Raw genomic sequence first — 11,846 nt, 5'->3', positions numbered from 1 at the left:
TCAAGTACAATATATAAAGGTATGTATATGTGTATATGCATATTTATATATACACATAATTCCATGGATTCTGGGGTATGAGTTAAAGAGGGGGGGAAAAGGACAGAAGATAATTTTGAAATATATTGCAACTATGAAGACTGAGGGAAAGAGAAGCAACAGGGTTATTCTGATCAAAATATATACATATCTGAAATACCCTGGTGCACATTCCTGGTACAATTAACATACAGTAAAAGAAGAAAATGAGGCTGGCGCCTTAGGATGCTGAGATCTGGAGGAGGTCTGTAATGAGGCCTGTATGGCGAGTCTGATAGACTCCCATCTCCAAAATAACCAGCAAAAGCTGGGCTAGAAGTGTATTTCAAGGGAGTAGAGGGCCGTCTGAGCACACAAGCCAAACAAAAAGGGAAAGCACCAAGGAAATTACCCTAAGTGCTTGAACACACCAGGTAACGTCTTCTGAAGCAACCCTGGGTGCGTGTGTTAGGCCTCAGTACTGTCCTTTTGCTGAAGGCTGGCACAGGTCCACTGCTGGCTGGCTTAGAGCAGTGGCCCCAGCCTCCTGAGAGGCGAGGCCATGCCCAGCTCAGCAGTTTGTTGTTACTGTTTTGTGATGACGACTGCTGCCCGGCGGGCATCGTAATTTCTAACCCTAGATTTTAGGGTTCCTAGCCCTTCCTTGCCCGCTGGGCCCGGCTAATTTCCAGTTGATTACTCCGCAGGGTGGCCGGAGGAGAAGACTGGCAACGGCTCTTTGTAGGTACGGCGGGGAAGCGGTGACAGGCCTGGGTCTGCAGCCGGGACGCGCGTGGGGTGGCCTGGGAACTCACCTTCCAGGTGAGCCGCGAGGCCCGCGAGGAGGCCCGCGGTGTCAATCATCCTAGTTCCCGCCCCCTCCGGGGGCGCAGGACGTGACGCAGGCGCCACTCGGGTCGGGCAGCCAGGTCGCGGGACGGGCTCGGGCCCCATGCGCCGTCAGTCCCCACCAGCCCGAGCCTGCGGCCTCCGCCGACCCCAGGGAGCCTGGGGAGCACCACGCGGCCCAGCTCCAGGAGAAACATGTCCGGTAACGGCGGCGTGGCCGTCACGGCGGTGAGTCCAGAAGCGAGCCGGCGACCTGCACTTGGGGCTTCCGGGCGGCCCGCGCAGGGATTGGCCCCCGGGTCCCCGCCGTCCATTGGTCAGAATGGCTGTCTGTCATCTGTCCTGTAGTTTTTAAAGGGACAGGCGCTCGCATGCCCTTCTTAGGTGGGGTGGGGGAGAGTGGAGAGCTGGTGTTCTGGGGCACCGCTGTCCCTGCAGGCGTCTGCGTGGAGGGCGGGGACATGGCCGAGGGGGACGCGGCCGCCGTCAGGGCGCTCTCCCCGGCGTTCGCGCTGCCGGCTTGCCTGCGGAGCAGTCAGCTACGGAGTCGTCCAGGCCCTGCCTGCCGCAGATAAGGCCGAGAGGGGCACCTCCTTATCTGCTCCTTTCCAGCCTGTTGAGGGTCCAGAGCCCTAGAGGAGCGCCTAGAGGGAGGGAGGCATTCCAGCACGAGCTCGCTGCCCATTCTTAGCTGTGCGTCCTATCACGTCACCCCTTTGCTTTTGTAACACTCTAGGAAAGATGCCCATCTCCCTGCCACATCGATCGTATGCGTGCCAGAGCTGTAGTAGCACTAGTACAGAAGTCATCAGAAAACTGTGCGTGTGTGTGTGTGTGTCTTGGGCTTGAACTCTGGGCCTGGGCTCTGTCCCTGAACTCTTCAGCTCAAGGCTACCACTACCCCTGGGCCTGGCTCTGTCCCTGAACTCTTCAGCTCAAGGCAACCACTACCCTGGGCCTGGGCTCTGTCCCTGAGCTCTTCAGCTCATGGCTACAACTACCCCTGGGCCTGGGCGTTGCCCCTGAGTTTTTCAGCTCAAGGCTACCACTACCCCTGGGCCTGGGCGTTGTCCCTGGGCTCTTCAGCTCTAGGCTATGGCGCTAACCCTTGAGTCACAGCAGCACTTCCAGTTTTTGTAAGGGTTAATTGGAGATAAGAGTCTCAGGTTCTTTAGTTCCTGTGCTGACTTTGAACTGTAATCCTCAGATCTCAGCCCCCTGAATAGCTAGTATTACAGGCCTGAGCCACTGTGCCCAGCTGCAAAACACTTTTTGAGACTTTAGTCCGTCTATATCCCCCCAGGCTGGTTTCAGTGGGTTCTGGTGATATTACCACCCTAGCCTTCCAAGTATAAGTTGATGCAACTATGTGAATTGATAAATTTAAAGACTCTTTAAAGACTTTTAAACTTGTAATACTACAGCCTTATATTCCTTCCTGTAGGTTCCCTTGGCCTAGAATTAAATTGTGTACGTGTGTGCAATTGTGTGCCTGCACTTGGATTCAAGGCCTGGATGCTGTCCCTTAGCTTTTTTGCTCAAGGCTGGTGTTCTTCTAGCCTTTAGCCACAGCTCTGCTTCTGACTTTTTTTTTTTTTTTGTCATTAATCGGAGATAAGAGTCTCATGGACTTTTTTGCCTGGGCTGAGTTTAAACCACAGTCCACAGATCTCAGCCTTCTGAAGTGTGGGCCACTGGCACTTGGCCTTTATATTTTCTTCCTTCCTTCCTTTTTTTTTTTTGGCAGTCCTGGGACTTGAACTCAAGGTCTGAGCATTGTCCTTGGGCTTTCTCAAGGTTAGGGCTCTATTGCTTGAGTCACAGAACCACTTCTGGCTTTTTTAATGTATGTGGAACCGATGAATTGAACCTCAGTCTTCATGCTACATAATCACTCAACCACTAGGCCAAACTCACGGTCCTCTTTCTTTCTTATCAGTCATGGGGCTTGACCTCTGGGCCTGGGCACTGTTCCTGAGCTCTTCAGATCAAGGCTACTACCCTATCCTTTGAGCCACAGTGCCACTTCCTGTTTTCTAGTGGTTAATTGGAGATAAGAGTTCCATGGTCTTTAGTGCCCAGGCTGACTTTGACCTGGGATCCTCAGATCTCAGCCTTCTGAGTAGATAGGATTATAGGTGTGAGCCACCATGTCTGCCTTCTTTTTTTTTTTCTTTTTTTTTTTTAGACCAGTACTGGGGCTTGAACTCAAGGCTTCAGGGCTTGGGTACTGTCCCTTCTGTGCCTTTAGTTTTTTTTTTTTTTTTCCAAAGCTAGTGCTCTACCATTTGAGCCAGAGATTCACTTTCTGGCCCAGAATTTCAGGGACAGTGTTTAACATTTCAGGCCTAGGTAGATTTGCAAAGCACCTCTCTAGGTTGATTTATTGTAGGAGTGAGTACACAGGAATGGATTGGGTTCTAGGAGCAGTGAACTCTCTTCTCCTCTAACAAGAAAGACCTTCATAAAAAATAAAGATCCTAGTGCAGGGAAAGCTGATATTTTCTGTAGCAGCTCCCGTCTGGTAGAGAAAGACTTAAGACCTCTGGCTCAGACTGAAAAACCTAGTTTTGCCTGCTTGGCACTAAATGCTTTTGTCCAAAGTGCCCTGACAGGAGGGAGAAGTGTGTCCCTCTGAGTTCATAGCTTGAACTCTGACACCCCAATATTTACCTGTTGATGAAACCAGAGGCAGCACTCTAGGCAAGCGAATGTCAGGCAGTTTAGCCTCAGTCTTACATGACAGCCAGACAGAAGGAAGCTCTTCATTCCATAAATGAATGGACTGGCCCTGTTGAGACCATGTGCCAGTGGACTGAGCAAGACTGTTCATCACCGTTGACCCGAGTCCCACAGAGGTACATTTCAGCCAAACTCTAGGACCCTTTGTGTGGCAGCTGTGCGGTACCTCTTGGTTTCTGGAGGGCACTAGCGGTTTTTTTTTTTGAGCGCCTGCTCTGTTATGGATAGGGAGCCTGTTCCCCTATGATGTGTGGCTGCAGCTATCCAGTCCCAGCCTGCTGCAAGCCCCACCCTCCTGTGACTAGGCTGATGGGCCTTATCTCTGTCCACACCTGGCTGTGGGCAGCCTTCCCACTTAGAAGTATCTTGCCCTGGGTGAGCTTTGGGGATCAGTGTCCTGGTTACCGCCACTGCTGCTCTACCATCAGCGGAACCTGCTGCCAACTTCCTTCTGGTTTCTACATCTCTGGATCCTAGAGGAGGAGAGAAGGTATTGAGGAAGCGTAAAGGACCAGTCTTAGAATATTTCCTAACTCTGAGGCTCCAGTGGCCAACCACCGGGGAGAGGGGCTGGTTCTTGGGAAGGTAACTGATGAACAGAGGGGACTGTGACCTGGGGACCTTTTTCTTCAGGAAGAAAACAACTCGAAGATGAGAGTGATCCGAGTGGGTACCCGTAAGAGTCAGGTGAGTGCCGTCATAGAGCAAGAGAGGAGCTCTGTCAGAAGTGTACTCACAGGGTCACAAGTAGAGGAGCCCAGAGGGTTAATTTCCATCACGGCAGAAACAGAGCAGCTGAGAGTTAAATCTCAAGGGGAATTTCCTGTGGAAAGTGGGAAAGTGGTTGGGATATAGAGATCACCCTGTCCTCGCCCCTCTCATTCCCAGCGAGGAATTCCAGTTCCTTTAGAATCTCCCTGACCCTATGAGAATGTGAGGTTGGCACAGTGTCCAGGAAAAGGCAGGACTAATCTGAATCTCCATCCCCAGCTGGCTCGCATACAGACAGATACTGTGGTAGCAATGCTGAAAAACTTCTACCCTGGCGTGCAATTTGAAATCAGTAAGTGTGTGGAGGGAAATGGAAGTTGATGGGAAACCAGTGCTGCTGGAAGGGAGCACAGTGTCTCTGGCTTTTCTGGGACCAAAGCCTGAGTTCTTCCCTCCCAGAGGCTTTCTTGGCTGCTCCCAGAGGGAGGGAGCCCTTCTCCTCAGACACCTCTCACTCTGACTTCTTGGGCTAACGTGGCATTTACTGTCTCCTGCCTTGGTCTTTTTCTGAATTTGTCTGCTTCCCTGCTAGCTCCTTGTATGATCTAGGGACTGGCGCTCATGTCCCTCTGTCCCTACCATGAATCTCAGCATAGTGCTGAGCACAGGAGGATCTCGGTAAATTCTAATTTGTGATTGGCTCTCTCCTCAGTTGCCATGTCCACCACAGGGGACAAGATCCTTGACACTGCACTCTCTAAGGTAACATCTCCTCCTCAGTCCTTGTCCTCCTCCCTTGCCCTCAGACATTCACCCTAATGCTCTCTCATCTGGCAGATCGGGGAGAAGAGCCTGTTTACCAAGGAGCTGGAATATGCTCTGGGGAAAAATGAGTAAGTAAAGATCTGAGATGTGGGGGCCGAGAGTTTGGCCTAGTGGTAGAATGCTTGCCTAGTATGGACCAAGACCCGGGTTCAATTCCTCGGTACCACATACATAGAAAAAAGCTGGAAGTGGTGCTGAGGCTCAAGTGGTAGAGCTCTAGCCTTGAGAAAGTCCAAGGACAGTGCTCAGGCCCTGAGCTCAAGCCCAGGACTGGAGGAAAAAAAAAAAAAAAGTCTGGCAGCCCTGCACTCTTTGCTGGGACAATGTGGTAGAAGGAAAGGTGAGAGCAGAACAGATCTCAAGGCCCTCGGGTCTTAAGAAGGCCTGTTTCTTGAGCTCACTTTCACTACTGAAGTAGAGACGGGTGAGTGAAGGGTGGGGCTGGCTGTGAAAACCCCTTTTCCACGTTCCCCTCTCTCATCTAGAGTGGACCTGGTTGTTCATTCCCTAAAGGACCTGCCTACTGTGCTACCTCCGGGCTTCACCATTGGAGCCATCTGCAAGTAAGAGGCCTGCAAGCCAAGGCCCAGGCAGGGGTTGATGTCTTGGGAGCTTTGACCGTTTCCTCTGGGGCTTGGTCCTCTGTGCACAAGCATGGCAGAAACTCAGGAAATTGCCAGTGGATTGGCTATTGAGACAATGGAGGTGACCTGAAGTATCCTCCCTTATTCTATCACTTTCCCTTGTTGCCCAGGCGAGAAAACCCCTGTGATGCTGTTGTCTTTCACCCCAAATTTGTTGGGAAAACTCTAGAAACTTTGCCAGAGAGGAGGTAAGCTGGATTGGATGGGCACATTTGCTGCTGGGATATCACAGAAGGTGGAAGGGGGGAGGAAAGGCAAAGTGACGGGCTACTGTAAAATTTCATTTTGAGTCCTCTCTCTTGAGCAGTGTAGTGGGGACCAGCTCCCTTCGGAGAGCAGCCCAGCTGCAGAGAAAGTTCCCTCATCTGGAGTTCAAGAGTATTGTATCCTTTTTAAATGGAGAGGGAAAACTGGGAGAAGGTAGGAAAGGAGTGGCATTGTCCAAAAACAAATACAAGCGGGGTGCAGTGGCTCATGTCTGTAATCCTAGCTGCTCAGGAGGCTGAGATCTAAGAATCAGAGTTCAAAGCCAGCCCGGGCACTAAAGACCGTGAGACTCTTTATCTATGTAACTGCTCTATAGATCACCTTTATAATAACAATAAAAAATTAAAAGTAAGAGTGAAGGGCAGTAGTGAAGAGTGAAGGGAGAAGGTAAGGTCAACCTTGAGGACCCCGGGAGTCCTCCAGGGTGTGGGTGGGGCTTCTAGAGAAAGTACCCGAGGTGGGGCACAGAGCTGTCTTTCCATCCATCCGCAGCCCTAAAATGGTTTAGCTCCAGGCAGGTGCCTGATACTGGGGAAACGAAAGTATAAACACTATCTTGCCTGTATAGACTTCGCATGTTTAGAAACAGACAGGCATTAGAAATACAAAATGGTACCAAACTGTGATAGGACCTTACCCCCCCCCCCCCCAGTCCTGGGGCTTAAACTCAGGGCCTGGACACTGTCCCTGAACTTCTTTTGCTCAAGGCTAGCACTCTACCCCTTAAGCCACAGTACCACTTCCAGCTTTTCCTGCGTATGTGGTACCAGGGCTTCATGCATGCTAGGCAGGCACTCTACCACTAAGCCACACTCCCAGCCTGACATAGAACATTTTGGGTAGGGTGGTTCTGATGAAGCTGATTAGTGGAAAATGAGTAGTAGTCATACAGATAGAGAGGGAGCGAGACTAGTAGAGTAACCACAGCTTGTGGCTCCTCACTGTCCTTAGCACCTCTCCTCAGCGCGGAAACCTCAACACCCGGCTTCGCAAGCTGGATGAGCAGCAGGAGTTCAGCGCCATCATCCTGGCTGTAGCTGGCCTGTATCGCATGGGTTGGCAGAACCGGGTGGGGCAGGTAGGGGCTGACCTTTTCCCTCCTCTGTCAACCTGCATCTCCCTTCTGGCTGCCCTCTCTTTTTTTCTGACCACCCATCTGTAACACTCCAAGCCCCAGGTTGGAGAGATGGAAACTAGAGGCTGGGCTACTACTGCCTGTGGCCCCAGGCTTCCTAGCAGATAAGCCCCCTCTTGCTGCTAGAGGCCCATCCCCATCTTCTGACTGTTCTGTCTCCACAGATTTTGCATCCTGAGGAGTGCATGTATGCGGTGGGTCAGGTAAGCCTGATTGGGTTAGCTGTCATTAATGTCCCCCTTCCCTTTGTTTCTAGTCAAGAAGCTGGTATCTAACCATCTTTGACATCTTCCCCCAAAATAAGATTTGCAGGGAGGAACAGGCCTTGAGCTGCAAGAAGTACAGGGGAGCAGGTGTAAGAGGGCTGATTTCTAGCCTTAAAGGGCGAAGCCATTCATTGTTCACGTGATGGAGTACCTGCCTAGGAAGCTCAAGGCCAAGTTCAAACCTGTGCTGTCAAATAAAAGAGATACTGCAACCCATCCTTAGTGCATTGACTGGGGAAAGAGTAGGCCTGGTGTGCGAAGCTGGTTTTTGTTTTCACCAGGGGGCCCTAGGTGTGGAAGTCCGAGCCAAGGACCAGGATATTTTGGACCTGGTGAGTGTGTTACACGATCCAGAGACTCTGCTTCGCTGCATCGCTGAGAGAGCCTTCCTGAGACACCTGGTAGGGCTCCACATCTCCCTGTGAAGGGGTGGGACTTAGGGAGCCAGAAAAGGCTGTGGGAGGTTTTAGGGTTTTTTTTGGTGGGTCATGGGGCTTGAACTTGGTCTGGGTGCTGTCCCTAAGCTCTTCAGCTCTAGGCTATTGCCCTACCCCTGAGCCAAGCCCCACTTCCATTTTCTAGAGGTTATTTAGAGATAAGAGACTCAGGTTCTTGGGGCTAGGAGTTTGGCCTAGTGATAGAGTGCTTGCCTAGCATGCATGAAGACCCAGGTTCAATTCCTCAGTACCACATACATAGAAAAAAGCCGGAAGTAGTGCTGAGGCTCAAGTGGTAGAGCTCTAGCCTTGAGAAAGTCCAAGGATAGTGCTCAGGCCCTGAGCTCAAGCCCGGGACTCACAAAAAAAAAAAAAAAAAAAGAGTCTCAGGTTCTTTTGTGCCCGGGCTGGCTTTGAACCTTGATCCTCAGATCTCAGCCTCCAGGGTAGGTAGGATTAGAAGCGTGATGCCTGGCTGTGGGAAGATTTCTTAAACTAGTGCTCCACTAGGCTGAGTGGCTCACGCCTATAATCCTAGCTACTCAAGAGACTGAGATCTGGTTCAAAGCCAGCCAGGCACTAAAAACTTTGAGACTCTTATCTTCAATTAACCAGCAGCAAACCTGCAAGTGGTGCTGTGGCTCAAGGGGTAGGGTGGTAGCTTTGAGCTGAAGAGCTCAGGGACAATGGCCAGGACCAGGGCTAGGGCTGTAGCCTTGAGCTGAAGAGCTCAAGGTCAGTGCCCAGGCTGAGTCCAAGCTGCATGACTGATAAAACAAAACAAGTGCTCTGTATGCAGTGGTAACTAGTTTAGGGTGAATGTTGGAAATAGAGAGAACTCAAGTCTGGGCCCAACAGCCTTTTCAGTTGTGTCCTCAGAGGCTGTCTCTAAGGGCTCTTGGAACTCATAGGCATTCCTTATTTCAGGAAGGAGGCTGCAGTGTGCCAGTAGCAGTACATACAGTGATGAAGGATGGGCAAGTAAGCAGGGCACAATTGGTGGGAGGACTGGAGGGCCTGGAGCATTTGCACGGGACATCCAAGTTTTTAAAGCAGTCCTTTCTTAGTAAATGCTCAGGCAATGATTCTATTTCACAGCTATACCTGACTGGTGGAGTCTGGAGTCTAGATGGCTCAGATAGCATGCAAGAGACCATGCAGACTACTATCCATGCTCCTGCCCAGGTACTAGGAGCTGGGTGGTTAGAGGGGGTGCACATAATGACCCCTCTCTATGCCATTAACTCCCACCTCCCTCTCCTCCAGCATGAAGATGGACCAGAGGATGACCCACAAACGGTAGGCATCACTGCTGGGAACATTCCACGAGGAGCCCAGCTGGCTGCTGAGAACCTGGGCATCAGCTTGGCCAGCTTGTTGTTGAACAAAGGAGCCAAAAACATCCTGGATGTTGCACGGCAGCTTAACGATGCCCGCTAACTGGTCTGTGGGGCACAGAGTTCCTAGACTGTCACTTTTCAGTGCCTGCACCTGGGTTTCAGTGCTCTTTACTCACTTACTGGGATGAGATTACTCCAGGAGATTGAACCACAGCCTGAAGCTCACAGCCACACCTCTCACCTTGGGGCCTTGTTCAGACTGTCTTGCCTCTAAAATAAATGGGGGCTATATCTCTTTAGACAACAGTGTAAACCACAGCCTTCGAATGTAAACAGCTAACAGACCGGCCATGATGGTGGTCATTTTGATGGGGTTGAGAAGATAAATAAATCCAAAGCCCTTTTAATCCTTACTTCTGAGTCTGGAACCTTTGTCCAAAAGTTCTAGAACAGCTTTAGCTTCAACAGTCCCAATTTCAATGGCTTGCCTGGTACGAGGACCAAGCCTAAAATCCCAGCATTTGGGAGGCAGACACAGGAAGACTATGGGTTCAAGTCCAGCCCTGAGGTATACTGTAACTCAATATAACCAAAAGTCCTGCGGCTTATCCTTTCTCCAGCTAATAGCAAAGATTAGACAACCTCTTCCACCCCCCCCCCACTTCCTTAGGAATTACCAGTCCTTTAACTTGAAAAATGAAAACAGACACTCTTTAAAAAACAACCATCCTTTAATAAACAAAATTAGCCCATGTGAAACTCCCCAATACTTCGAGATTCTAGTCTTAGATGGGTTAGCTGCAGAGTCCCAGTTCGGAAGCCCAGAGGCTCGGTCCAGACGGGTTTGTGCTGGTATCCTGGTGAGGAGCTGGAAGGAAAATGGGTGCCAGGCCCACGGGCCGGCTACCAGTCTCGCACAAGCACAGCTTTGCTGTCCATGTCACATGGCAGCCGCGAACGCAAGCCGGGGGCCCTGGCCCTCTTACTCCCGGCCGCGCCGCGCAGGCCGATGAATGAAGATGGAGGGGGATCGGAGTGAAGGCCTCGGGGCTCGGCCGCCGGGGTGGCGCGGACACCGACACAGGCCAGTCATCCCTCTCCCACCGAGGCCAGGAAGCCAGCAGTCAACGCCTGAGGTCCTGGCGAGGGCTAAGCACCAAGCTTCCCCTTGGCTGCCCACCTGGGCCCTGCGTCAGGGCGCGGGCCAAGTGCTCCGGAGGGCGCGGCGTCCGCACTGCGAGTCAAGTCGTTCCGAGGATGGGGAGCCCGAGCCCCTCCCCTCCCGCAGGCCCCGGGCGCCGCGGCAGGCCGTGCGGGCGCGGGGGGAGCCGGGGGGAGCGGACGGGGGCGACGCGGCGGCCCCTCCGACCCCCAACCCAGGCCGCTCAGCTCTTCCGGTGAGGCGGTGGTGGCCCTTAAAAGGGCCTTTGTGGTGGCCTGGAGGGCGGGGGCGGCCGCGGCGCGGGCGCCCCTCAGTACTCCTGGGAGGCCTGGGTGCCCTTCTTGCCGCTCGCCGGCGCCTTCGGCCCCACGGTGGCGCTGGTCTTCTTGGGCAGCAGCACGGCCTGGATGTTGGGCAGGACGCCGCCCTGCGCGATCGTCACGCCGCCCAGGAGCTTGTTGAGCTCCTCGTCGTTGCGGATGGCCAGCTGCAGGTGGCGGGGGATGATCCGCGTCTTCTTGTTGTCGCGGGCCGCGTTGCCCGCCAGCTCCAGGATCTCGGCCGTCAGGTACTCGAGCACCGCCGCCAGGTACACGGGCGCGCCGGCGCCCACCCGCTCGGCGTAGTGGCCCTTCCGCAGCAGCCGGTGGACGCGGCCCACCGGGAACTGGAGGCCGGCCCGGGAAGAGCGCGACTTGGCTTTGGCGCGGGCCTTCCCGCCGGTCTTGCCGCGGCCGGACATGGTGCGCGAGGTAGACAGGTGAAAATGGACGCCCAAAGGTTCCCAACCGCCACTCGCCGCAATCCAACTGTCGCCCAGCGCGCCGCGAGCTCCCCTTATAAGCTCTCAGGGCACACCCCCGCGCCCTCCCGATTGGCTCTTTTCTCTAACCCCTGCCCCTGATTGGTCAGGATTAACACTTCCGTAGCGTGCGTCGGAGGAGGGAGCGCGCCCCGCGATTGGTCGAATTTGAAAACCTTTTGCCCGGGGAAGCTGCGTGCGGGAGTGACGACGCGCGGAGAGCCCACCCCTTCCTGATCGGGCCAATCCTCGTAAAGCGCGCGAGATTTAAACACGACCGCGGGAGACCGCGGGAGACCGCGGGACGGAGATCCGGAAGACAAAAGGATGGAGTCCGAAGCTTCGGGCTGGTCTGTGCTGGCCTGGGATTTTTAAAAGGGTGGCTCCTGGGTCACGCGCGTAACCCGAGCTACCCCGGAGGCTGTGATCTGAGGATGCCATCTGAACCCAGCCTGGGTAGGAAAGCCAGAGAGGCCCTTCTATTACCAATTAACTACCAAAAATAAAGAAGTGGAGCTGTGCAGCCGGGCACGGTGGCTCACGCCCATAATCCTAGCTACTCTGGAGGCAGAGCGCTGAGGATCAAGGTTCAAAACCAGCCCGGGCACTACAAAGCCCATATCTCCAACTAATCGCTAGAAAACAAAA

At 53.2% G+C, this 11,846-nt stretch overlaps 2 protein-coding genes across 2 annotated transcripts; one reads left to right on the top strand and one right to left on the bottom strand.

Moving 5' to 3' along the window:
- The first annotated feature begins 913 nt into the window (after nt 1-913).
- On the top strand, nt 914-9,647 carry Hmbs (hydroxymethylbilane synthase). Its single transcript, XM_090319357.1, has 14 exons — nt 914-1,095; nt 4,243-4,296; nt 4,600-4,672; nt 5,033-5,082; nt 5,158-5,213; nt 5,631-5,708; nt 5,900-5,977; nt 6,097-6,172; nt 7,021-7,134; nt 7,356-7,394; nt 7,739-7,858; nt 8,822-8,875; nt 8,993-9,079; nt 9,161-9,647. Exons 1-14 carry the CDS (start codon nt 1,063-1,065, stop codon nt 9,332-9,334), a joined length of 1,086 nt encoding a protein of 361 aa, XP_090175483.1. The 5' UTR covers nt 914-1,062; the 3' UTR covers nt 9,335-9,647.
- A 578-nt stretch (nt 9,648-10,225) lies between these two features.
- H2ax (H2A.X variant histone) lies at nt 10,226-11,193 on the bottom strand. Its single transcript, XM_090319355.1, has one exon. The coding sequence runs from the start codon at nt 11,136-11,138 to the stop codon at nt 10,707-10,709; it is 432 nt and encodes a 143-aa protein (XP_090175481.1). The 5' UTR covers nt 11,139-11,193; the 3' UTR covers nt 10,226-10,706.
- Between the last annotated feature and the right edge of the window lie 653 nt (nt 11,194-11,846).

Source organism: Megascapheus bottae, chromosome 27 (assembly GCF_031878675.1).
Source record: "Megascapheus bottae isolate mThoBot1 chromosome 27, mThoBot2.hap1, whole genome shotgun sequence".
Taxonomy (NCBI): domain Eukaryota; kingdom Metazoa; phylum Chordata; class Mammalia; order Rodentia; family Geomyidae; genus Megascapheus; species Megascapheus bottae.
Note: the sequence above shows the minus strand (reverse complement) of the source record. Positions and strands in the feature narration are given on the sequence as shown.

Bases quoted from the DNA above. Each gene is read 5' to 3' on its own strand.
- Hmbs (XM_090319357.1), top strand. From the start codon at position 1,063: ATGTCCGGTAACGGCGGCGTGGCCGTCACGGCG. The intron at 5,709-5,899 runs GTAAGAGGCCTG...CTTGTTGCCCAG, and splicing joins ACCATTGGAGCCATCTGCAA to GCGAGAAAACCCCTGTGATG. The intron at 7,135-7,355 runs GTAGGGGCTGAC...CTGTCTCCACAG, and splicing joins GGCAGAACCGGGTGGGGCAG to ATTTTGCATCCTGAGGAGTG.
- H2ax (XM_090319355.1), bottom strand. From the start codon at position 11,138: ATGTCCGGCCGCGGCAAGACCGGCGGGAAGGCCCGCGCCAAAGCCAAG.